This window comes from Procambarus clarkii, chromosome 35 (assembly GCF_040958095.1).
Source record: "Procambarus clarkii isolate CNS0578487 chromosome 35, FALCON_Pclarkii_2.0, whole genome shotgun sequence".
Lineage (NCBI taxonomy): Eukaryota > Metazoa > Arthropoda > Malacostraca > Decapoda > Cambaridae > Procambarus > Procambarus clarkii.
This window is the reverse complement of record NC_091184.1, coordinates 28864972-28888660: the sequence shown is the minus strand read 5'-3', so window position 1 is coordinate 28888660 and position 23689 is coordinate 28864972. Positions and strand designations below refer to the sequence as shown.

The 23689-nt window shown below is 38.1% G+C and overlaps 1 protein-coding gene across 1 annotated transcript in view; it reads left to right on the top strand.

Annotated features, from left to right (window-relative positions):
- Positions 1-962: 962 nt before the first annotated feature.
- LOC123768467 (uncharacterized) overlaps positions 963-23689 on the top strand; it is a 26572-nt gene continuing 3845 nt past the window's right edge. The window contains 9 exon segments of the mRNA XM_045759033.2: positions 963-1119; positions 4513-4736; positions 6511-6648; positions 7409-7598; positions 8719-8796; positions 12060-12176; positions 14269-14606; positions 15253-16448; positions 16451-23421. Of these exon segments, the coding sequence (XP_045614989.2) occupies positions 1096-1119; positions 4513-4736; positions 6511-6648; positions 7409-7598; positions 8719-8796; positions 12060-12176; positions 14269-14606; positions 15253-16448; positions 16451-17745 (3600 nt within the window). The 5' untranslated portion in view covers positions 963-1095 and the 3' untranslated portion in view covers positions 17746-23421.

Sequence of the window (23689 nt, the reverse complement as noted above, 5' to 3'; positions counted from 1 at the left end):
CACAAAGTTCATGTGAATATAATAACATCAGAAGTATTGTGAAAAATTAGCAAACATAACAACATAATTTACGAATTTAAAGAAAGAGGCTTTCAAGTCCATACACACACACTGTATGAAACCATTATGAAGGTTTTCTGTATGAAGCATAAACAGAAAATTGAGAAAGTTAATAAGCTAGAAAGTAGATTAGTACCAGAATTGAGAGGACCGAGGTATGAAGACAAGGTGAGAAAACTCTGCCTCACAACCTTAGACATGAAGAAATAGGTGATATGATAACTACATACAAGACCTTGAGGGGAATAAATGAAATTAATAAGAGAGCCTATTTAAATTAAAACGAGGTAGGACAAGGGGGACATCGGTAGAAGCTCGATATGCAACCGAGTCGAAAACATATGAGAACGTTCTTAATCTAACCTACCTGAGGACCCAAAACAGAAAACTAGACATTATACCAATATCGCGAGCTTTACCATTTTTCTAGTATTACGGGCTACTCATGCCCGTGCCACTTCTTGGGTGGCTTAATCTTCATTATTTAATATTTTCTAGTAGGACAATGTTTTTGCCCTTAGGTGGAGTATGTGTTGTTGTGTTGATTTAAGGTCGACGACCATGGAGGGAGCGGATGTGCCGCTACGTCAAAATACGACGTGCTATTAGGACAAGTTGTTTAAATCAAATAAAAAAGAATAAAAATAAAATGTTTATTCAGGTAAAAGTACATATATAGAAGATGAGTTACAAACATAATGTTGGACTTATAGATAGAACTATTACATACAATACCTAAAGCCACTAATACGCACAGCGTTTCGGGCAAGCTAAATTCGATTGTGAAAGATATTTAGCCCCATTGTAAAAAAAAACAAAAACAAAGTTCATAAATAAAATACGTAGCGTTGTGAATTAACAACATAATTTTGTAGAGCTACATTTAATGTCAAATAAAGTTATGACGTAGAGAGCCTGCAAGTATTACTGGAGTTGTGAACTTTACAAGATGGCGTCGCTGCTTGGCAATAACAACAGAGGTGGTCGCCAGCTAAGCTGATGTTGGGAAGTGTTGGAGTGTCCTCATGAGGGGTGATGGACCACGAGGACAAGCTAGAGGTGCGTGTAGCATGTCTTGTGTAGTGTTGCTGGAGGATCTTCCTTCCCAGACATTGTAAAACGGACCAGAAAATGCGCCGCGCTTTCTTGGGACAGACACTAATGGTGCTACATAGTCTTCCTGCCTTGGTGCCATCTTTTAATAATTATATACTGTAGTGGGACAGAGTCCAGACTAACGTGGAAAACGAATCTGTAGTGTATGTAAGTCCGGACCCTATATTCCCCCTCTGGCGGGGAGTGGCGGGGGTGGGAGGGCAACCTTGACTGCTCGCGGGCCACCACCTGGCCACCACCTGGCCACTGCCACATACAACACCAACTAACTTCACTCTTCACGACCAAAGATCACGTTCACTCCAAACATCTACCACCTACGGCCTGCTCATGTCTTTGTCACCTCTTGGGTAACTTAATGTTCGGCAATTAGTCATCAAACTTCACTCTGCCTGCGTCTCTCAAAATACCCAAAGCCTCCTAGTATTAAGTAGTGAAGAAATATGACATATTTACTCACTATAATGTTGGTGCTGATTGTAGAGCATGAAGATATATTTTTACTCTGAAATAATATAATTTTATAATGAAATTAGATGAAACAAGGTGGCAGGTAATGCCACAGGAAGTCGATGATCCTAGTGACAGTGTTGTGGCTTTGGGTAATAAGATGGACCCAATTTCCTTATAAAATTATATTTTGGAGTAAAAATGTTTTTCATGTTCTACATTCAGCATCAACATTATAGTGAATATATATATCACAGTTCTTCATTACTCACATAATGCTAGGAAGCTTTGGTTTATCCTGTCATAGCTCAGTCGATTAAGGCAGTGTCTGGGATGCTCCCGGACGCAGGTTCGAATCCTCGTCACGGCCCTTGTGGATTTGTTCATAAGCTTTGGTTAACTTTGGGCAAATAGACTGACCGCTCTGCCTTGTAACTACGTCAGAAAAAACCTCACTCTTCTTGCCCAGTATTACATAATACCTATTGTTAACTGTCACGGCTCCTCAAGAATGCTGTCAAGCATTTTTGCTCCATTGGCACTTGCAAGAACTTTTTTGGAAATTATCGCCAGTGTAATCACACTCTCTCAAACAGGTTCGCCACTCCTGGGCCCTAGGGAAACTTCAGTAAGCCTAAAATGTTTCGTGTCCCTACAGTAGAAAACAACAATGTGAAGTGTGTTCCGATTATCTGTTGCCCACAAAATAGCGCAATTGTTGCATTTTTATATATATAATATATTTCTATTTAAGTAAAAATGTAGAAAATAAAGCTTTTGTATCGCAATATTTTAAAAAATTTTTTTGCCATTTGAGTACAATTCTCAAAATACTTTTGAGCTTCCGAGAGAGAAATTGAAGTTGAAATTGATGTCTTCGAGTCCGAGTTTAGTGATGTATGACTAAATGAATATTTTATTTACCATTCTTCAATACAATGTAAATATTATACATTTTTAATAACTTTAAGCACTTGTCTATTTATTATATGAGAAACAGCTGTCCTTTAAGTCTGATACTTTACAGTTTGTCACATCCAGGATATTGCAAAAAATGACAAAAAGAAAATATATACTGTACTGTATACAGTATATGGATATAAAACAGCCATATAACCATCATATTATTTAAATACAGTACAGTACTACATCACACCCTAAGAAAATAAGAATAAGGCAAACTGTTAAGCCTATTGGCCAGTGTGAGAAAAGTGTTTATATCCAACAACACTAGCTTGGTATATTTGTCAATAATTCATTATGCTGAGGGACAGGCAGCCAGTGTAATGTATGTATGTATGCATATATATATATAATATGCATACATACATACACACACATTATGCTTATATAGAGGTCCCCCCACAAGGTCACGTTATTAATCTCCAAGATGCAACCCTACAACAAGCTGACTAACTCCTTGGTATCCTGCTACCTGTACATAGTTTCCCTGGTTTTTGATAATTACAGTACTGTACTTACTTACTTTTATTGCTTGGCGAGCAGGGGCTAGCTAGGAAATGTGCCCAATTATTTCTGTCCCGCCCAGTATTTGAACTTGGAATTCTCGATAGTGAGTCGAGAACATATCCAAATGTACTACCGGGGCGCTTTCACACCACATCTATTATTTTATCGGCCAACATGTTCCAAATCTCTGCAAATCTAAGTACTGTACAGTATTACAAAATATTAATTTACTCGAGAGCCATTTATCTGCTTAGTCGTGAAGTTTTCCAAAGTCTTTCTTGCAGACCTCTAGTCCTCTAAAGTTCTTGCTCTCCTTGCTAACTTTGCATCAGCTGTAAAAATGACTTGTATGAACCCTCTTACTGGTAAATTATTTACATAAATTAGAACAATGATCCTAGGACAGAACCCTGGGGAACCCCATTTGCCAATCCTCCAGCCTAACACATTCTCTTTGTGAGCATTTGTTTCCTGTCCATCAAGTGCTTCCTCACCCAGTTCAAAGTCTTTCCTGCTATTCCCTCTTGTGTCTCAATCTTCTGTATTGATGTTTTGCGAGGAACTGTAGCAAAAGCTTTGTGGCAGTCTAGAAAGATGCTGTTTACTCATCCTTCATTCTCTTGTCTAATTTTGGTGATCCTGTCATTAAATTCAATCACGTTTGTTTAGCATGATTTTCCCTCTCTGAATCTAGGTTGTTTCTTCATTTATAAAATTTATTCTACAATTCTTTTCCTGATCACTTTTTCCAGTGCAGTATTTTTTTGTGGGAAGCATGTTAGAGACAGCACACTATTACTCCTATGCATTGCCATGTTACAAGTTTCAGTATCTCATTCACTGATTTTTTTCCTTCCTGCAGGTAAGCCCTAACCCTCCTGAACTCCCTTCTGCATTTTCTGACACTTTTTATACTCTGTTGTGGTTGGACTTCCTCTTTCAGTTCTCTAATGTAATCAAACGGTAACACTAGCTGGTTGTAGTAGCACTTTATATTTTAATAAAGTTCTCTACATCTTCATTTTGCATAAACACCAGGTCTAGGGTAGCTGGTTGTGATCCCCCTCTTTCACTTGTTGGCTCTTTGATGTGTTGCCACAGAAAGTGTTTGTCTGCTGTGTCCACTGATCTTGTTTGGCTGCCATTTCTATTATCTTCAAGTATGTTATGTTGCATTTGCCATACTTCTTCCTCAATTTCCCTACATAGTCAGTGGAGGGTTGTAAATAACAAATACTACCGTACTAACTTTATGTATCTGTGGTGTTGTATAATGTGTAATATACTGTATAGTAAATGGATAGTAAATGGATGGGGTTAAAAGTGAACAGCTGTACTGCACAGTATATTGTTTTATAGTTGCAGCAATAGCCTAAACAATATTGTCAATTTAACAGAATTGTTTTGTTTTGGCAGTTCTTTCCAAATGGCGTCAGTGGACCCTGTAGCCGATGTGGAAAGTTTTCTCCTGGTCCTGAACACCTTCTGTACTGCAGTCAGTGTCAAGGACTGGTGCACATTGAATGCTTAAATTCAAAACCTCGATGTCTTCTAGTTGGTGATAATTTCTACACACTCACATGCCTCAAGTGTAGTAGCAACAAAGAAGATTTTGTGGTTCGTCCCAAATTTCTTAGCAGGTGAGTTAAAAATGTGTTACATGCAACACTGGTGGGTTAGTGCCTATTCAGTGGGTGTTTTTTTTTTCAAAAGCCCATCATTATCAGGGCTTGTTTGTTGTCGGGTGGTATCCAAATTCTCTCTGCTTCTTGGCTTCATTGACGTGTCATCTGGCTGTGTCCAGGTCACCTTCCTCTAAGAAGCTGTTCCTGAAGCCGAGATCTAAACTATTCTGCTCTTAAGGCTCTCGTCTTCATTCTCACCTTGAGATCGGTTAAGCTCAACTAACTCGGGTGTAAGAGAAGAGAGTGAGTGATAGGGTTGAAGGGGGAGGAGTGTGAGAGTGTTGGCCTATCTGCATGCGTGTGCACGCTTGTGGATGGTTCAGTTCCTGTGTACCAGAAAGGTTCAACTCATTTCTCTGCCTCCCCATTCCCCATCATTCAATACCTGACTTCTAATGTAGCCTTCATGAGTGTTGAAAGAGTTTTGAGTGCCTACAGTTGCTCATATTGCCAGTCACTCCAGCTGGGTTATGGCGGGGTTAACCCTTGAGGGGTCCAAAGTATTCCTGAGAGACTGGCTCAGAAAGTTTATTATTATTATTAATGCACTATACTGTATTTGGTGTGAATACTAACACAGGATAAGAATTTTGTTTGTTAATATTTTGTTTCAAAATATGGACCCAAAGTTGCTTCCATTTTTAAAAATTGTATAGATCAAATTCAAAATATAACATACTTTAACACTATAAATTAATAAATTTATACTGTAACACAAATTAGAAAACTATCATCTGAGGACCACACAAAGAATATTGTGCGAGGAGCCTATTTTACACTTTCTAACTTCAGAATTGCTTTTAAATACACGGATGGCAAAATACTAAAGAAATTATTCACAACTTTAGTTAGACCTAATCTGGAATATGCAGCAGTTGTATGGTGCCCATCCATATCTTAAGAAACACATCAACAACCTGGAAAAGGTGCAAAGACATGCCACTAAGTGGTTCCCAGAACTGAAGGACAAGAGCTACGAGGAGAGGTTAGAGGCATTAAATATGCCAAAACTGGAAGATAGAAGAAAAAGAGGTGATGTGATCACTACGTACAAAATAGTAACAGGAATTGATAAAATTGATAGGGATGAATTCCTAAGACCTGGAACTTCAAGAACCAGAGGTCATAGATTTAAACTAACTAAACAAAGATGATGAAGAAATATAAGACGATTCACTTTCGCACAGAGTGGTAGACGGTTGGAACAAGTTAGGTGAGAAGGTGGTGGAGGCCAAAACTGTCGGTAGCTTCAAAGAGAAAGAGTGTATGACAAAGAGTGCTGGGAAGACAGGACAGCATGAGCGTAACTCTCATCCTGTAACTACACTTGGGTAATTACACTTGGTAATTACTACAGTGGTACCCAGTAATTGAAGTGTGTCAGTGTTATTATTGTACTGTATTTATATTTTGTGCTATTTATCATTGTGTGTCTCCTGCATCCAGATTTTTTTAGTTTTTAGAAAAGGTGTTACTTAATCATTCCATCAATGGGTGATTATTATTATTTGCATGTGACATTTGTAATTGGATGTACATTCATTTCAGTGTAAGACTGAAGTAAATTGTATGCATTACAAACGAAATGTGGTCATCCTTTGAATGGAGGAGTGTTTTGTGATGTAATAAAGTACATTATGTAAGAAAGTACAGTAAAATGCAGTGTTTTGTGATATAATAACATACAGGATGAGCATTAGTTGATCTTGTCATTGTTCCATATCTGCAGACTTCAGGCTCTCGTCATGGTACTCTTCCATCTTCACAAAACTTCAACTGAGAGTTCATGCCAAGGCTTCTTCCATGTAGAGGACCATATCTCTGAATTCTTTATTGGTTACTGGGAAGACATATTTGGTTCTAACAGGTAAGTAATAAATGTATTTATTTATATTATTCTATAACTTTTGGTATGAATTACAGTGCTGTATTGTAAATGTCGAGTTCATATTTAGGGGCCATTAAATGTACAAACATTGCCTGCTTTTATTGGTATATTTAATGACCCCTAATTTTTATCTGGATGGATGGGGTTTGTGCATTGAGTGCTGTGGATTGGTTGCTGATGTTCATTACCCCTTGATGTGATTGTGATTGCACTTGTGATTGTGGACATTTTGGGATCATTGCTCTTAGCTTCATCCTTGACCTGTGTGTATTGTACTGACCTGGCAATGGTACCATGCTTGTAAAGTATCATATAAATAGCTTACCATCTTCCCTACCTCTAAAAACTGGAATATGTTTTACTATTCTAATAATAATAAGAACTATTCCTCCAGATCCCAACATTTCCTGGAGCATATGGAGTGCAGTTGTCAGTTTAGAGCACGCCCAGGTGAAATAACTGGAGACTTGCTATAGGTTTTAATGAAATTGCATTACAGAAATTAATATCCCTTTGTATATGTGGTGAACAAATTCTTAAGCTACACTCTTTGAAGGTATTATTATTGAAATGCCTTGACAAATATAATTTCTCAATCATTTACTTATTTATTTACTGTTACTCTGTTGATCTTTAAATTAAGTTTTAGAAGCACAAATGTAGGGCTCAAGTGGAGTCTACAGTGTCTAATTTTCTTATTGCCTCTGTAATATAATCAATTTGTCTGATTTAATTTCAGTAATATAAAGAAAAGAGGAGCAGATGGCAGAGGCATCTTAGCGGGTCTGCAGGACGTCTTGTTACAACACCCACAGTATTTTGTCAAAGGTCCAGAAAGTCTAGGTGATGGAGAGTGGTACAAGCTTTCTGCTATAAAGCCACCTGCTCAGCTTCTCCACACCAATTCCTGCCTTGACAGTAAAACCAATGTAATTATGTCTGGTATCTGATTTAACTTACAGTATAAGTAATTCCCTGTTAATTATGTCCAGTTGTAACTTTTATACCTGGAAATACAGTATTTAAATATTGTAGCAAATCTCTTCAAATTTAGCCCACATAATCTGAAAACCATCATGCAATAAAAATTATATTGGGTAGCTGTGAGATGTAACAACTATGATGAAGAAGAATTACCAATTGATGCTGCTTTGCTGGCTATATCAGATTAAAGGCTGGTAGCCAGGTAAACAAATTCAAGATATATAAAGGAGAAGGATTTAGAAAGTAAATGAAAATATGAGTAAGGTTCTGGTCAGTTATGTTGTAATATTGGATTTTAATGGAGGTAATTGTGTTTTCATCTAGGAAGCATACAAATCTGCAGACTTGTATGGAAGTCTTTTGAAATATAGTTGTGTGCAACAAATACCTTAGGTGAGAATAGAAAAGAAACATTCCAATGGTTTTGCTAAAATGAGGAGCAGGCTACAATCACCACAAACATCACACCCAGTGCAAACATTATAAAGATCCATTCAACCACCACCAAACACCACAACTCCAACCAGCAGCCATCACTGCCAAAACACTTCACAAGAACTAACTACAGCCTCCATAACAATCATTACAACTATTTCCACCACTACCACTAGATGATCTGTTCAATAAAAGGTGTGTTACAGAAAATATAAATGGAAGATGATAGGATAATGTGTTCATTATTAGTGTTGATGAAGGAGAGTGTGAGACTGCATAGAAGCAAGAGCCTCACTTGAAGAATAAGCTTACTGCACCACAGGTTATGACAAACCACTTAAGAAGTGGATGAATCTATTGATGGTATTTAGGTTAAGAAAATACTTGAATTCATTGTGGGGAACATTGTTCATGATATGCCTTGCTTGGCTATTTCTTTTATAGTTAATTGTATTAAAGATGCTCCTTTGCCAAATCAAACCTGGCTATTTTACTATTGTAATAGAAAGAACTTTACTATTGTAATATTGTAATTTCAATGGCTTAATTATTTCACTTGGAATAAAATGTCCCCCTTTTTTATACTGTATGTAATATGTATAGCTTAATAAACAAAAAATCTTCATCTAGGAAGCATGTGAAGAAGTTGCAAGTGCAAATGGTGAGACCACATCTACAAGGAAGAGGTGTCGAGAAGATAGAGATGTGGTACGTTTTTATGACTTGTTGTAAAGGAAATGGGGGATGGATAACCTATATTACAGTATTTATTATTGCAAATTATAGGACTAAGAACTTCACTCTTATTGGTTAACTTTGCTGATTATTTCTTGTATTATGAGAAAGATTAATTTGAATAATAAATGATCTGCACTTGTTAACCCCACTAAGGGGGAAAACTTTTTTCTGGGCTAACTCTGTAGCTTCCTGGTGCATTGGCTCAGGTACCACAGTAACAGCCATAACAGTACCCTGTACCAGTTTCTGTCCAATTTCGTGACAACTGTCTGTCCTCGTTTAGATCTCTTGGCCTTGGCATGGATTCATGAGCTACTTTGTCACTCCCTTTCCTGTCATTGCTGTGCTGGCTCCTCTATGGTTGGCTCAGCCCTGGTTCTTGCTCAATTTCTTCATTCTTTTCTGCTCTTGGGTCTCCACCTCTTCCAGATTATTAGTAGCCAGACTTACCTGGATGGTTCAAGTCTATCCATTGATCTTCAGATCTGTAATTTTTGAGATGTTTATGAGGACCAGAAGGTGACTCTTTTGATGTTGCATTTATGTCCTTCCCAATACCAGTATGAGGTTGTTTGATGGTCCTTTTGACTTTTTCTTTCTCTTCATCACTCGTCCTCCATTTCTGTGGCAATGATCATATCTTCTGTCTTGGCTCCTTGTAGAGTGTTGTCTGATGCCTCCTACCATTTGGCTTTCGCAGAGCTTTTCTTACATATTTTTACGGTAGCTGTTTCTTCACCCCTAATCCCCCAATCTTTAAGTTGTCTTGGGCGTGTTTTTTTTTTTTTTTTTTTTAACACCATTGCCAGCCTTTGTTGGGAATAGAGCCCATTTGGTTCTTGAAGTGAGTTCTTTCATTTTGGCACTGCTTAGGTTTCTCGTTCTCCGTGGCTGAAGATTCCTTTTTCAGTGTGGTTTTATAGTAGTCTCTGGATTCTGGTGGTCATGGTTGTGAACTTCATGCTTTGTTCTTTTGTCATTGGGTTCACTCTATCTCCAGCCTTTTCTGGAAGATCATCTCTCTATCTTCTCTAGCAGCTCATCCAGAATCCTCCAACCCAAGGTACCACAACAACAGGCTCTAATGAATCACATGTGTGTACCTGAAACCATGACCAGAATCAGGTCCCCTTAATAGAGGCATAAGGGTGTGGGGATATAATATCACATTATTGAAGGAAAATCCACCAGATAGTGGATTGTGATAGGTAGAACGCACCAAAATAACCAACCGCTCAGATAAGATTTGCTACCCCTGATTCAAACTTATGTTCATATTTATTGTCTAGGTCCAACCACTAGTTACCTAACCTCCCTTATGACCAAATGGTAGCTCTAGCAAACCTGAGGATCCTGGGTAGCTACCCAAGTCATTCACTCACTACACAATGATCCATGAGCACCTGAAAGATATGAAGGGCAGGAATAAGATAAAAAGGGGCCCCTCCAGAAAGAGGCGTTTCATTACATTCAATGTTGGTTTTCTGGGTGGGGTTCTCCACTGTATGTTCCCGAGCTAGCTCATCATGCAGAAGAAACCAACAAAGCAGGCTTAGTGTGGAGGGCAGGAGAAGCAAAGAATCATACATAAGAACCCAGCAAATAGAATCAGACTCCAATACAAGGAGTCATGGAAACTATATGAACAAAGTGCTCCCTCAAGATTCTGAGCAGAATGCAGGGAATGGCATCCCACCACCAAACTGGTGCATAGGACCCTCCAGCCAGAATGACCAAGCACATCCACTTACAGCAACCCCCCTTTTCCTTCCTGGACGCTCACAGTCTCGCATTGACACAATACATAGAGCCCGAAAAGTCGGTGCCAGCAGAAGAAATTGAGAAATGCGACCAGAGAAGACAGCCTGAAAAAGGATAACTAGGATCTAAGGGGAGGTGGAGAAAGGAGGGGGACCAAAAAATTAACCTAAATCAGACCAAGCAGGCTAAGAAGAACCTACTGGAGGTGTGAAAGCCAGAGACAGTTCTCGAAACAGTGCCAATATAAATAGCCACACTGAAAGCCAACAAGAGAGGCTCCACCAACCCAAACAAAGAGCCAAAAGGCAACAGGCATTAAACAAAACCAAAAAGGAAATGATAAGACTACCGGAACAACACCAGACGGCAAAGAGACGGAAAAAACAAAAAAGCAAACCAAGGTATCGGAAACCAAAGCCAAGAAGACAGCAGCAGCAGATCTGCCAACTGCACAACAGATAGATGGCAGGACTCTCAGCACAAGAAAGTTAACATGAGAAAATAATAGCAGTGAAGCTCCAACCACTAAGGAATGGCTCATGACCAACCCTCCTGAATTAGATGGAGCCTGGAAGCAGTACAGGTCTGGACACCGAGCCCCAAGGTTCAGAATCCAAGCTATAGCCTGCAACCAAGGAGGGGTACCCCACTGACAGATGTCCCAAGCCAGGAAAAAGCGTGGAAAAACACTGAATCGGGTAGTAGAGGAAACCTAACCAGCTCCAGATCAGGTGAAATGGAAACCATGAATGCCTCTCTAACTGGCAATGAGACAACAATCAGAACCTACTGTGGCCATGTTCATTTAGGAGGCCCTAGTCAGAGACCGGGCTGCGGGGAGCTTGACCCCGAGGATCAACTCAAGGTATGCTGGAGGGAAAAGATGAACATCAGTGGAATAATCCAACAGCTTACAGAACCAACTGAAGGATGTGTTAATGACTGTCCACATCACCAAAAAAGGATGGATTACAAGGAGACACCATCTGTAAGCACAGTTCACATGCCACACAAGAGAAAGTGCCAAGCCAAGCCAAGATAATCAGGAACAACACGAACCAATGCTAGCTCCAAACCAGAAAAGACTTAACTGACCCACACTGGGAAACAAAGAACCACCAAAGTGCAGGCAGAGGGAAAACTGGACCATAGAGACCCAAAAAGAGCCAAATTTATATTGATTCCTTCTTAGCAGTGCCATTGGAAAGAGTAAGACATTTATTTACCATGGACCTAAGAAAGTATGGATCCAAAATGGAAGTGCTGCAGCAAAAGGGTTAAGAGAAATATAGATCACTTTAAAGTCATATTCTGTGTGGTACTTATAAATTGATGTAAAGTTTTCTGAATATTCTAAATCACTTACTATTGAGATCATATGGATTTAACAGTAACCAGTTATTACACATGGTATATAGAATATCCTTTATTTATTATAATTATGCAAGCTATACCAGAAATGGGTTTTGCAGGATTCTCCAAAACCGTCACCGCTTAAGAAAGGAATGTCAAGCTTGAGTGAGGACTTCACGAAAACTGATCCAACAGATAAGATAATTATTGGCAGTAATAATGAGAGCCCAGGTCAGGTGAGCAGCTGGCCAACAAATTTTTGTAGTGTTACTGTATCTTTCAGCTTAAGTTGGCCTTAAAATTACAAACAAAAAAGATATAATTTAGTGTACTAGATACTCCATAATGCAAAGTCCTATTGATACTAGGTTAGGATCGTACAGTCAGGGCAGATGAAGATTCTGCACTTGCATACCTGGAAACTTTTCTGACATTCCCTGCCAGATCCTATTGGTACTAGGGAGACACTAGTATCAAACTTAAAGCCTTTACAGGTACTACTTATCACAGGGCCTGCCAAGCAGTGTCTCATCTATCAGATGACTCGCTAGGTCACTAGTGATGACTGCCACTAGGTTATCTTGAGATGATTTCGGGACTTTAGTGTCCCTGTGGCCCGGTTCTCGACCAGGCCTCCACCCCCCAGGAAGCAGCCCGTGACAGCTGACTAACTCCCAGGTACTGCTAGGTACCAGGGGCATTCAGGGTGAAAGAAACTTTGCCCATTTGTTTCTGCCTCGTGTGGGAATCGAACCCGCGCCACAGAATTACGAGTCCTGCGCGCTATCCACCAGGCTACGAGGCCCCCTCGTAGGTGGCAACACAAATCACAGAAAAACATTGGACTTATTTTCTTGTCTTTTGTTTGATTCACAAGTTAAGGAAAAGATTAGGAGCAAGCCAGTGTACTGCTCTGAAAGTGCTGTTCACATATACTCAGTGTCTTATTGGTGATGTATCCCATTAGGTTGCATTCACCAGAAGCCACTGTAACAAAAATGTGTAATGCTCACCTGGGCTGTAGAGTGGGATGAATAGTAGCTGCTGGGGAAGATGCTTCCAAAGTTTGGCATCAGTTGATCATTGGGAGTTGCCAACTGTCTGTGCAGGTTCTTAGGCACATTCTTATACTTTTTATACCAACATAATCCTTTTGCTGTTATTACACTAATACACACATTATATACAAGTATCTACATTTGTGCTCACCATAGAGAACCACTGAGCTGTTATGGTGAATGCAGATAATAACAGGTGACTACACAGTCAGTAAATGGCACTATCTTCCTCCCTCCCACAGCATTACAACTCCCACACAGCGTTAATTATCACAACAATCCTGCTATTATCACAATCCTGGTCATTTTTATCACAGTCAGGAGTCATCTGTAATATTGTCATCGCTAAATAATGGCAGTTACATATTTATTTTGACATTTTTAGGCGATGCTGTGGTCACAAGCTGAAAAGCAATGCTGTTAGCTCATGCTGTGTGTGCCAGCCTTGGTTGCTCCAATAGTACTGTGGCTTTCACACCGGAGAATATTGTCCACGATTTTTTTTTAAACATGGCGTCTGTTTACAAGAGCCCTGAGAAAGCTGATGTGAACCCTGTGTAGCCGCAGGCCATTTGAATCGTGCCTGGCACCCTATGGCGTATATATATGCCATGCGCAGTTTAAGGATTAAAGGACAGGTTTGAGGTTTAGATAGCCATCAGGTCAGCTAGTTACACTAGGAAAGTGTAGCCTAAGTAATTGGTACTGGATAATGTCTTGGAGAGAACACAATGCTAATGTTTCTCATGTTAGTCCTTCAACTAGTCAACTACTGTATACTTTGTCATACAAGTTTAATGCATTTTCTTCAGAATTCTAAAACTAATGTTTCATAATTTTTATAAAGATTTCAACAAGTGAAATGGTCTTTAATCACTGGTGACAAATCTACTTGTAGACGAGTCATAGTGGATAAAGTTTTAAAAAACTAAATTTGTATCATTAATAAGCACTTTAGTCTTCTTTGGGTTCTCAAGTGTAAAAGGAATTACATGTGGATTTTAATTGATGCAAGTCATGTCTTGTGGATTATTTATAAAAATAGGTACAAGTATTGCTATTTCTCCTGAAACAAAGATTTCTTCACTTTTTGTTTTTTTAGGATGCAAAACACAATATATGACATGTTTTGTATGAATAAACTTGCCCTGTTTTTTTATTTGTGTATTTATAGATTGTTACAATACCACTTGAATTGTGGTGTGATTCATTAAACTACATTCCTTAGCATTACAATATATGGTGGTATAATTGTTTTATGTTACTGCAGGTTACTGTGAAGCAGGAGCCTGAGTACAAGGAGGAGGAGGAAGTGTTTGTTGCCGAATTTACTGGAGAAGATGAAAGTTCAGTTGATCCTTTTGCCGATATTGATGGGGACCAAACAATAATGCCATCGGCAATTTTATCTGATGATGTAACACATTCAGCTGCAGAAAATCTAAACGAATTTTCAAGTTCCCAGTTAGTTAAAGTTTTCTCAGAGAAACCATCTCGATTAATTAAGCCCAAAGTAATCAGTGCTCCTCAGCCACAGATTATTTCTTCTGATGGCCCAAACAACATAGAATGTGTCGGTGATAATGATAGAGACGTACGTGTTACACGGTAAGTATAATTTGTAATTTCATATCTGCAGATACACACTCGTTGTGTTTTACACTTGCATGCATACATGCACATGCTTTTGCAATCATACACATATATCAACATACTCCTGCAGCTACAAACATACATGTACCTCCTTTCTTCTTGATACTGGTTAAATGAGAAAAGTTAAACACAAGAGTGACTCAAAAATATAGTTGCATATGATTAGAATTTGCCTATTCATCAGTATCTCTTATGGAATCCCTAGTTACCTTGGTGTGCTGTGGCACAGTGGTTGAAAAGCACTGCTCTAGAGGGAGTAAATAGAGAATAAACCAGTCCAGCCTAGAATAATCAAGAATAGTTTATTCATAAAACTCAAAGCACTGCAGAACCTCAACCACCAAGCAAGCACCCTATGAAAATTGTAGAGAATTTCATAAAATAAGAACAATAAGATAAAATTTAAATTGCTTATATTAAGTACTTAAAGTATATATATATTATATAATTATTGATGTAATTTTTGAAATTTTAAAATTAAGTACTGAACTCTTAATTGTTGCTAAAATATATTTAGTTTGTAAAACAAACATGTACAGTATTACTGTATATTCTTGCAGTAAAGGACCTTGTCCTTGTGTGATTATTCCTCTCTTTTCAGACATTTTGATTCTTCATGGCACTTGGTTGAAGATATGCTACCTGGGATGTTTTCTCATAAAGTGATAAACTATGAATACATACCTGAAATCAGTCTACCAGGCTTCAATATGATAGCTGATAGCACTGTATCAACCAAAGAAGATATCTTACTCTGGCTCCGAGAGTTCAGTAAACGCACACAGACGTGTTGGATGCCTCGGGCCTGTGTGATGGGATCCTCATACCCCATTACACACAGAGCGATGTATGTATGCCTTGGTTCTTCAAAAACTGAAAAAGATAAGAGTAGAGTGACTCCAAGATGCAAAGCCTTTATTAACATTAAATTATATGAGAGAGATATTCTAAGGGAAGTGAATAATAGATCAGCAGGCTTTTTATCCAGAATCTCCCTTTCATACGTTCATAATCATTCAGTAATGTTTAAAGAAGCATTACAATATAAAAGTGTCAAAAAAGAAATAGTGGAAATGTTCCGTAAGTATTTTTGCGAGGGTAACAGTGCCACGAGTGCACACCACTACCATGAGGCTAGGTTGTGGCTTAGAGACTCTGCATCCCAGTTACTGATTGACAACTCCATTAACCCAAAGATACAAACAATAAAGTACATGAGGGAGCATTGGGGAAAACAAAATGCTGCTACAGTTAAAAACACTAAAGTTCATGGAAAGGGTGGTGACACATTGTTTAATGCAGTTTGTGAAAAAGTTGAAGAACTGAGCCGTGAAAGAAAGGTTCAGTATTTTATAGTTAAAGTTCCTTTTTCTGTCGCTTTAGTGACTCCCATGATGAAGCGAGTTCACAGCATTCCAGAAGCCTCACTAATTATGTTTGCAAACACTGTCAATGGTTGTGGTGAAGATAGGTGTAGTATTACATATTTTATGTGTGCTTCTGTAGCAGGAGTCTTGCCTCTTGGTGTAGTTATTGTGAGTAACCCAACTTGTAGTGCATTTAAAGTTGCCTTCAGAAACTTAGTCACAACTATAGGTGAAACTGCATTTGGAGGTAGAGGGTCTCCAATGGTGATAATTAGTGATGGTTTTGAACCCCAAAGGGATGCATTAAAAAACTGTTTTCCTTTTAGTCATGTATTATTGTGTGTTACACACCTTGTTCGCTCTGTTTGGAGATGGCTAACTGAAGATTCTAATCACATTAAAGAAAATCACCGTGTAACTTTAATGAATCTTGTAAAAATGTTTTATACGCATCATCACCTGATGAGAGCATACTGTCTTATAAGGTGTTATTAGAAGACAGTACTTCAAAACAATACAAGGTATTTCATACATATTTAGCAACGTTATGGTACAGGAGAAGTGAAGTTGGCTTGGTGTACAAATTGCCTATTAATAACAAGGATTTTATTGAATTATCTAGAAGAACATTTATTGATGCTATTCTAACAAAATGCCAGGCATTCAACACACTACCAATGATGAATTATGTTTGCATAGCTGTGGAGGAGTGCTTTCAGAGCAGAATTTCAGAATTTATTGAAAATACAGCATCTCAGCTTACCTTCTTAAAGTGCATGGATGGAAACATCTTACCGGAGACTAACACTGTAAAATCATCTTACAAGGTGCGAAGTTTGCATGATGAGGAAACTTGGTTCACTGTGGACTGTGAAGCATCAGTGTGTTCTTGTTTATCTGGAGGTCTAGGAGGCTTGTGTGAACACCAGCGAGCAGTGTGGAAGATGCAGAACACACAGCTTCCTTCACCACCAGAGATAGATGCTGCAGGCAAGCTTCAGTTGGCAGAAATAGCGTTTGGAGAAGTTGGTTACCAAAGTTTCAACAGAACGGAATATGATTTCACAATTAAAGCTCTGAAAAAAAATTTGGCTAGATTAGAAACTATTGCTAGCCAAAATATTACAAATTCTTTTATCGGGAAAATGAAGCAGATGAACCAAGCATTAGAAAAAATTACTTCTCTTAATGAATTAGGAACTTTTTGTGAGGTGGTAGCAAACTCCCAGGCTCATATGCAGATAAGTTTAAATATATTGCCACCTCAAACAAATTTGGTACAACCACAAGCAAACATTGTGCAACCTCAAGCTAATATGGTACAGTCACACACTAACATGATGCAACCACAACCAAATCTTGTGCAACCACATTCTAATATTGCACAAACACAGGCTAGTATTGTGCAACCGCAAACAACTTTTATACAACCGCAAGTAAATGTTGTTCATACACGGGCCAGTTTTGCTCGGTCCCAAACTAGTCTTGTACAGGCACAAACAAATCTTCTGCAGGCACAAAATAATATTGTACAAACACAAACTAGCCTTGTACAGCAGCAAACTGGCCTTGTACAGCCTCATGCTAGTCTTATACAGCCCCAAGCTAGCATCGGACAGTCCCAAGTCAATATTGTGCAGCCACAAACTAGTATTATACAACCACAAACACGTACAAGAATAAACCCAATACAATTTTTGGTTGTGCAACCCATAAATAAATGCTGAAGAAAGTAGAAAGTGAATTGTCAATTCATAACTTGTGAATTTAGGTGAACAAAGCACAGTATATATGAACATATTGTATTGAACAAGTATATGTGAACATATTGAGTACAGTGTATGTGAACAAAGCCTGGATGTCAACTTATACATTTATTCATTAATTTTAAATGCAAGCTTTTATACTTTGTAATGAATTATTAAAATTTTGTCTACACACTGTATTCATATCACCAGTGTTGACTTATCTTTTTACAATGGCTGTTGAAATGACAAATGAAACTACTGTAAATACTGTAATTGGATAATTTTTTGGATTTGGAGGTTGTGCCATTTGTACGGACTAAATTCATGTGATTTAAAAATAGTAAAAGTCGGTGCATTTATTTAATGCAAAAAATCAAGATTTAATAAACTTGTTTTCAAAGTTATAAACATTTTCACAAAGTCTGCTAAACCCCATCTTAAGGTTAGGGAATATTATTTATTTTTTGTCTTGCATATTTTCAGATGCTCTCTGAAAATAAGCCTAGAATACATTATTTGAGTTCATCCAACATTACAGAAAAGATTTGTTGATTCTTTACATTACCAGATGTGTTCTGGTAATTTTCACTCGTATTAAAATCTCATAAAGTTTAGAAAATGTTTAAATTAGACCACTTCTGTGTCTCCTAAATTAGTCCCATTTTATTTATGCAAGTTCTTAAAAGAAAGTTTATACTGTTTTTAATTTTGATGTCCCTCAGAACAATCATCCTACAGAACTAACTAATTATCATGGTTCAACAGAGCCTATAGGCTCTTGGTATGTACATAGTATACAGTCAGTCAAAAATATCTTCCTCGTATGATTAAAATAAAACAAAAATACATAAAAATAAAATGAAAAAGACATTACTTCAGTACCAGTATACGGTAGTTTCTCATTAGAAAATAACCATGAAAACCCCACTGGGGGTAGACATCAAAGTGGTGAGATGTCACCAGCAGAGTCCCACAGGGCTCTGTTCATGGACCCATCCTGTTTGATATATGTAAATGACCTTCCAGAAGGTATAGTGCTACATAGCCCTCCCGGTTTGGTGCCTTCTTTTGATAATTACTTACTTACTTCCAGAGGGTATCGACTCATTCTCTCAATGTTTGTTGATGCAAAAATTATGAGAAGAATCAAGATATGAAGACAGACTACAAGACGACCTGGACAAACTTGAGGAATGGTCTAGAAAATGGCTACCAAAGTTTAACTCGGGAAATTGTAAAGTAATGAAAGTAGGCAAAGAGAGCAGGAGGCTGAACACAAGGTACTTTCTAGAAACACGAGACAAAGTTAGAGAAGATTCAAAGGTATACCACCAGACTAGTCCCAGAACCAAGAGGTACGAGCTATGAGGAAAGCCTACTGGAACTAAACTTTGCGTCCTTGAAGGATAGAAGAGTTCGGGGAGGCATGATAACCACCTACAAAATGCTCGAAAATTGACAGTGTGGACAAAGACAAATTATTTAACATGGGAGGAACACAAACAAGGGTACACAGGTGGAAACTTAGTACCCAAATGAGCCACAGAGACATTAGAAATAAATTTTGTTCGGTATCAGAGTAGTTAATAAATGGAATGCATTAGGCAGTAATGTGGTGGAGGCTGACTCCATACACAGTTTCTAATGTAGATTTGATAGAGCCCAATAGGCTCAAGAATCTGTACGCCAATTGATTGACATTCGAGAGGTGGGACCAAAGAGCCAAAAGCACAACTAGGTGAGCACTTTTTTTTTTCTTTATTGAATTATGCATAATAGTGATAATCACTCAACTGTGTTGCAGGTTTTATTTTAACTATTCATCATGCAAACTTGAAATTTGCAGAAACAAAATTCTAATCGCTGCCTTTTCCACATCCTATATTCCCTGTACTTAGACAGAAATAACATGTGTAACACTCCAGAATCTTGGTATAGCATAATTAGTTTTTTTTTTAATACTACTTTCCATTACTTCATTTGTCATCCCTAAATCTTGATATAGCATCTCCAGGTTTTCCTATAACATCTCAACTCCTGATATAACATCCCCAAATCTTAGTACTGTACTGTATAATAGCCCCAGACCTTGATATTTAGCATCCCCAGATCATCATATACAGTACTATATAGTATTTCAAGATCATGTACAACATCTCCAGATCTTCATATAACATATTAACATCTTTATACTGTATATAGCATATCTTAAAGGTAACAATTTACTTTTTGCATCCCTGAATCAGTGATCATTGATAGGATAGATTTCACAGTATACAATTAAATAAACTATAAAGGCATGTTAGTTTAGTTCATATATTTTGCACCCCATACCCATCTTGTGGGCGGTAGTGGAAAGGGTTACAGAGGCACATAATGAGCTCTGGAAAATTGAATTGGACTGAACCCCACAATTCATTTAGCTAAGCAAGTTACAATCTTGATGAGCTAGCCACAAAATTCAATACACATCGTCACAACATCAATGGGTTCGAGATCGACCGCAAGTACAGTTACTAAATTAAGCAGATATGTGTGTAGAGCTAGTGTTACAATTTATGTGTTTGTCCTTAAAGGCATGTATATGCAGGAGTAAATAAGGTGTTCCCATCTTATGTCTTACTAGCACTTTTGTGTTTTGGAGGTTTCCTAGAACTATTTTGAAGAGCAACTAGTTTTTAGTTATGTGGTGAGCAATAGTTGCATATACTATTTATTTACTTAGAATATTCACACTAACGTGACTGCATCAATGAGAAAATCCGTAGGAGCAGTGATGAGGGTTGGAACCTATGTGTTGGGTGTTCCCAGGCACCCAAGACATGATATAAGGATTGCAACCTCGAGTTCTTATGAACACAAAGATTTCCTGGGGCTTCTAATGAAGCCAGGACAGGATTTTCACACACAATCACCCCCCCCCCCCCATGCACTCTGGCTCTGTCATCTAGGACTTGTTCTTCCTCTGACGCTTATCTTGTTAATACGCAGAGAATAATCACACTAACGGAGGTATTGTGTAAAAATCCTGTTCTGGCTTCAGTAGAAGTCTCAGGAAATCCTTGTGTGTTCAGAAGAACCCCAGGTTGCAACTCTTATGCCATGTCGTGGTCTAGTCGCTAGTGCTTGTGCCTGCGAACATCCGCCGCACATCATGCACCCAACAGCCATCCAGTGGGAAGGTTACCATCACGTGCATGCACTGGCTGCATAGTAAGCAATCTTGGGATGGCTAGGATTTCTTCCTCGTACGTCATTTTGAATGAATTAGCAATAGAATTACAGTATCTACCGGTAATTTTTGTTTAGCATTCTATTACGTAGGACAACTAGGATCTTTTCTGTATACGTGAGTCTCGTATTGGACAGAAATGGTTGGGAACATTTCCTTTCACTTAGTGCCCCTGTTCACCTAGTAAAAAGTAGGTATCAGGGAGTTTAACAATTGTGGGGTTGCATATTTGGAAGGGTCAGTAGTTCGACCTTGGTGAGGAAGCCTTGATACAAGCCTGAAGTAAAAGTGTGTGTGTACACTCGCTTTTTGTTGAGCTTCAGCTCTTTGGTCCCGTCTCTTAACTGTCAATCAATTGGTGTACAGGTTCCTGAGCCTATTGGGTTCTATCACATCTACACTTGAAAGTGTGTATGGAGTCAGCCTCCACCACATCACTTCCTAATGCATTCCATTTGTTAACTACCGACGGGTCCATAGAATTACCCAAATCGGCCCAAATCGGCCCAAAACTACACAAATCGTCCTAGCATTACGTAAGTAATGAAGAAATATGGTATATTTACTTACTATAATGTTGGTGCTACACGTAGAACATGATCAAACCTATTTTTACTCTGAAATAATCTAATTTCATAACGAAATGAGACGTAAATATGTGAGAGGTGACGCCATAGGAAGTCGACGGTCCAAGCGACAATTGTGTGGAGCGACTTATCCAAGATATATGGTCGCCCGGAGAGTGTTTGCTGCCATATCAGCCTCCTGTACACAGTGATCCAGTCCTCGTACATACATGTATGTATGAGTGTGTGTACATGTGTATACAACATTAATAATTTTGTAACTAGCGTCAAACACTGTTACTTGCTTAGCTAACCGAACTAGAGGGTTCAGTTCCTGAACCGATTATGTGCCTCTGTAATCCTTTACACCACCGCCCACGGGATGGGTATGGGGTGCATAATAAAGAAAGAAATAGAAGAAATTGAAATTGCATAATACGGTTATTGACATTCAATAATAGTAAGATAAGTTTTGATATTAAGTTTTTAAGTAAGATAAGTTAAGATAAGTTTTAAGTAAGACAGTTTTGATATTCCTAGAGTACGACTTAATCAAACTAGAAATGCTCTACAAATCAAGGGGCCCAGAATGTGGAATGACCTTCCCAACCATGTTAAAGACTGTACCTCTCTCAACCAGTTTAAGTTAAAAACGAAGCTATACCTAATAAATTCCCTGTAACCTACCTTACCCTTCTATTGTCAACCAATGTCTGTTTTTTTTTTTTTTTTTTTTTTTAAGAGCGCTGTTTGTCGACATAATTGTATTTGTGCTGCTTTTTCATCTATGTTTTCATTTCTTGTTTTCATTCTACTCATTATCCTCAATTAGTATTAAGCTTGTCATTTAAGTTTATCATGCCCGAAACGCTTTGCGTAATAGTGGCTTTAGGCATTGTATGTACTAGCTCTACCTATAAGTCAACCAATCTTTGTAAAAAATTATTGTATGTATGTACCTTATCTAAATAAACATTTTATTTTTTATTTTTATTTTTTTATAAATCAATGAGGACCAAATGGGAGACTAGTGATCAGATGAATATTACAGACTCAAGAGTAGCCTTCTCTTCTTGTATATAAATGAAAAAATAAATTCGTTTGTTTAATTCTAATGCTTGTAGGCGAGAACAGTTGTGAACGCCAGCTAGCGCACAAGTACATGAGCGCCCAAAATACTTTTACACAAAAGACATGTACAGACAGGCGTGTGGCTTCTGACTTCTTTTTTATTGATTAATATTAAATATTAAGCGCTTACCTATAATAGTTATCATTTTATGCAAGTATAACTATCACATAATAAATATAAAAGGAGTTTATCAAAAAACTGACAGAAGTGTTGTGTTTTGTGCGTTGTATCGTGTTTGTGGGCATTCGGGTGTGTTGTTTTTACGCTGGCGGGCGGCGTCCTTACCAACTCCGGATTATGTCTATTACATCACTAAACTTCATTTAATAACTATATGCCTGTTAAATAGAAGATTTTAATTGTTAATAGCATTATATTGTCGTTTTAATATGGAACACGTACACATATGCGAAACGTCTAAAGCTGGTGTCCGAAGTGGTAAAAATATTAGTGTACGATGTTGTCAATGTACGGAGTGTCTTGTATCCGAGTCCATAGGAATTACCGTTTGTCCTGGCGCCATCTATGTTTTGACAGCAGTACTACTAATGTTCCCACGTTATGTGATGATCGCTATACGGGTCTTACGGTCAGTTGCTCTTCTATATATGTTTATGGACAACGTAGGTGATTTGAGGCAATTTGCGGCCAGAGTGAAATAGTATCCACGCGGTGAGTGATGGAGGAGGATATATACTGCTGTGTACTCGACTAGCGGGTGAGAGGTAAGTTATATCGAACAATTATGGGGAATAGATGGGTTATTTTAAGCGTAGAATGTCAGGTAACCGGTAACTACACAGATGGGGTAGTGTTTTTTTAAGTCTTTATTTACTAAAGTGGAACATTACATTATGCCTTTAGCTGAACAAGTCTACTGGTGGGGGAAGTAGACGGGTTTTATGAAAGTATTTTACCTAAATATTTGTATTTGGTTAACTAGTTCAGCCGTTACCAGGGAGGGTGTTCCTTTAATCTAATCTAAAAATTCTA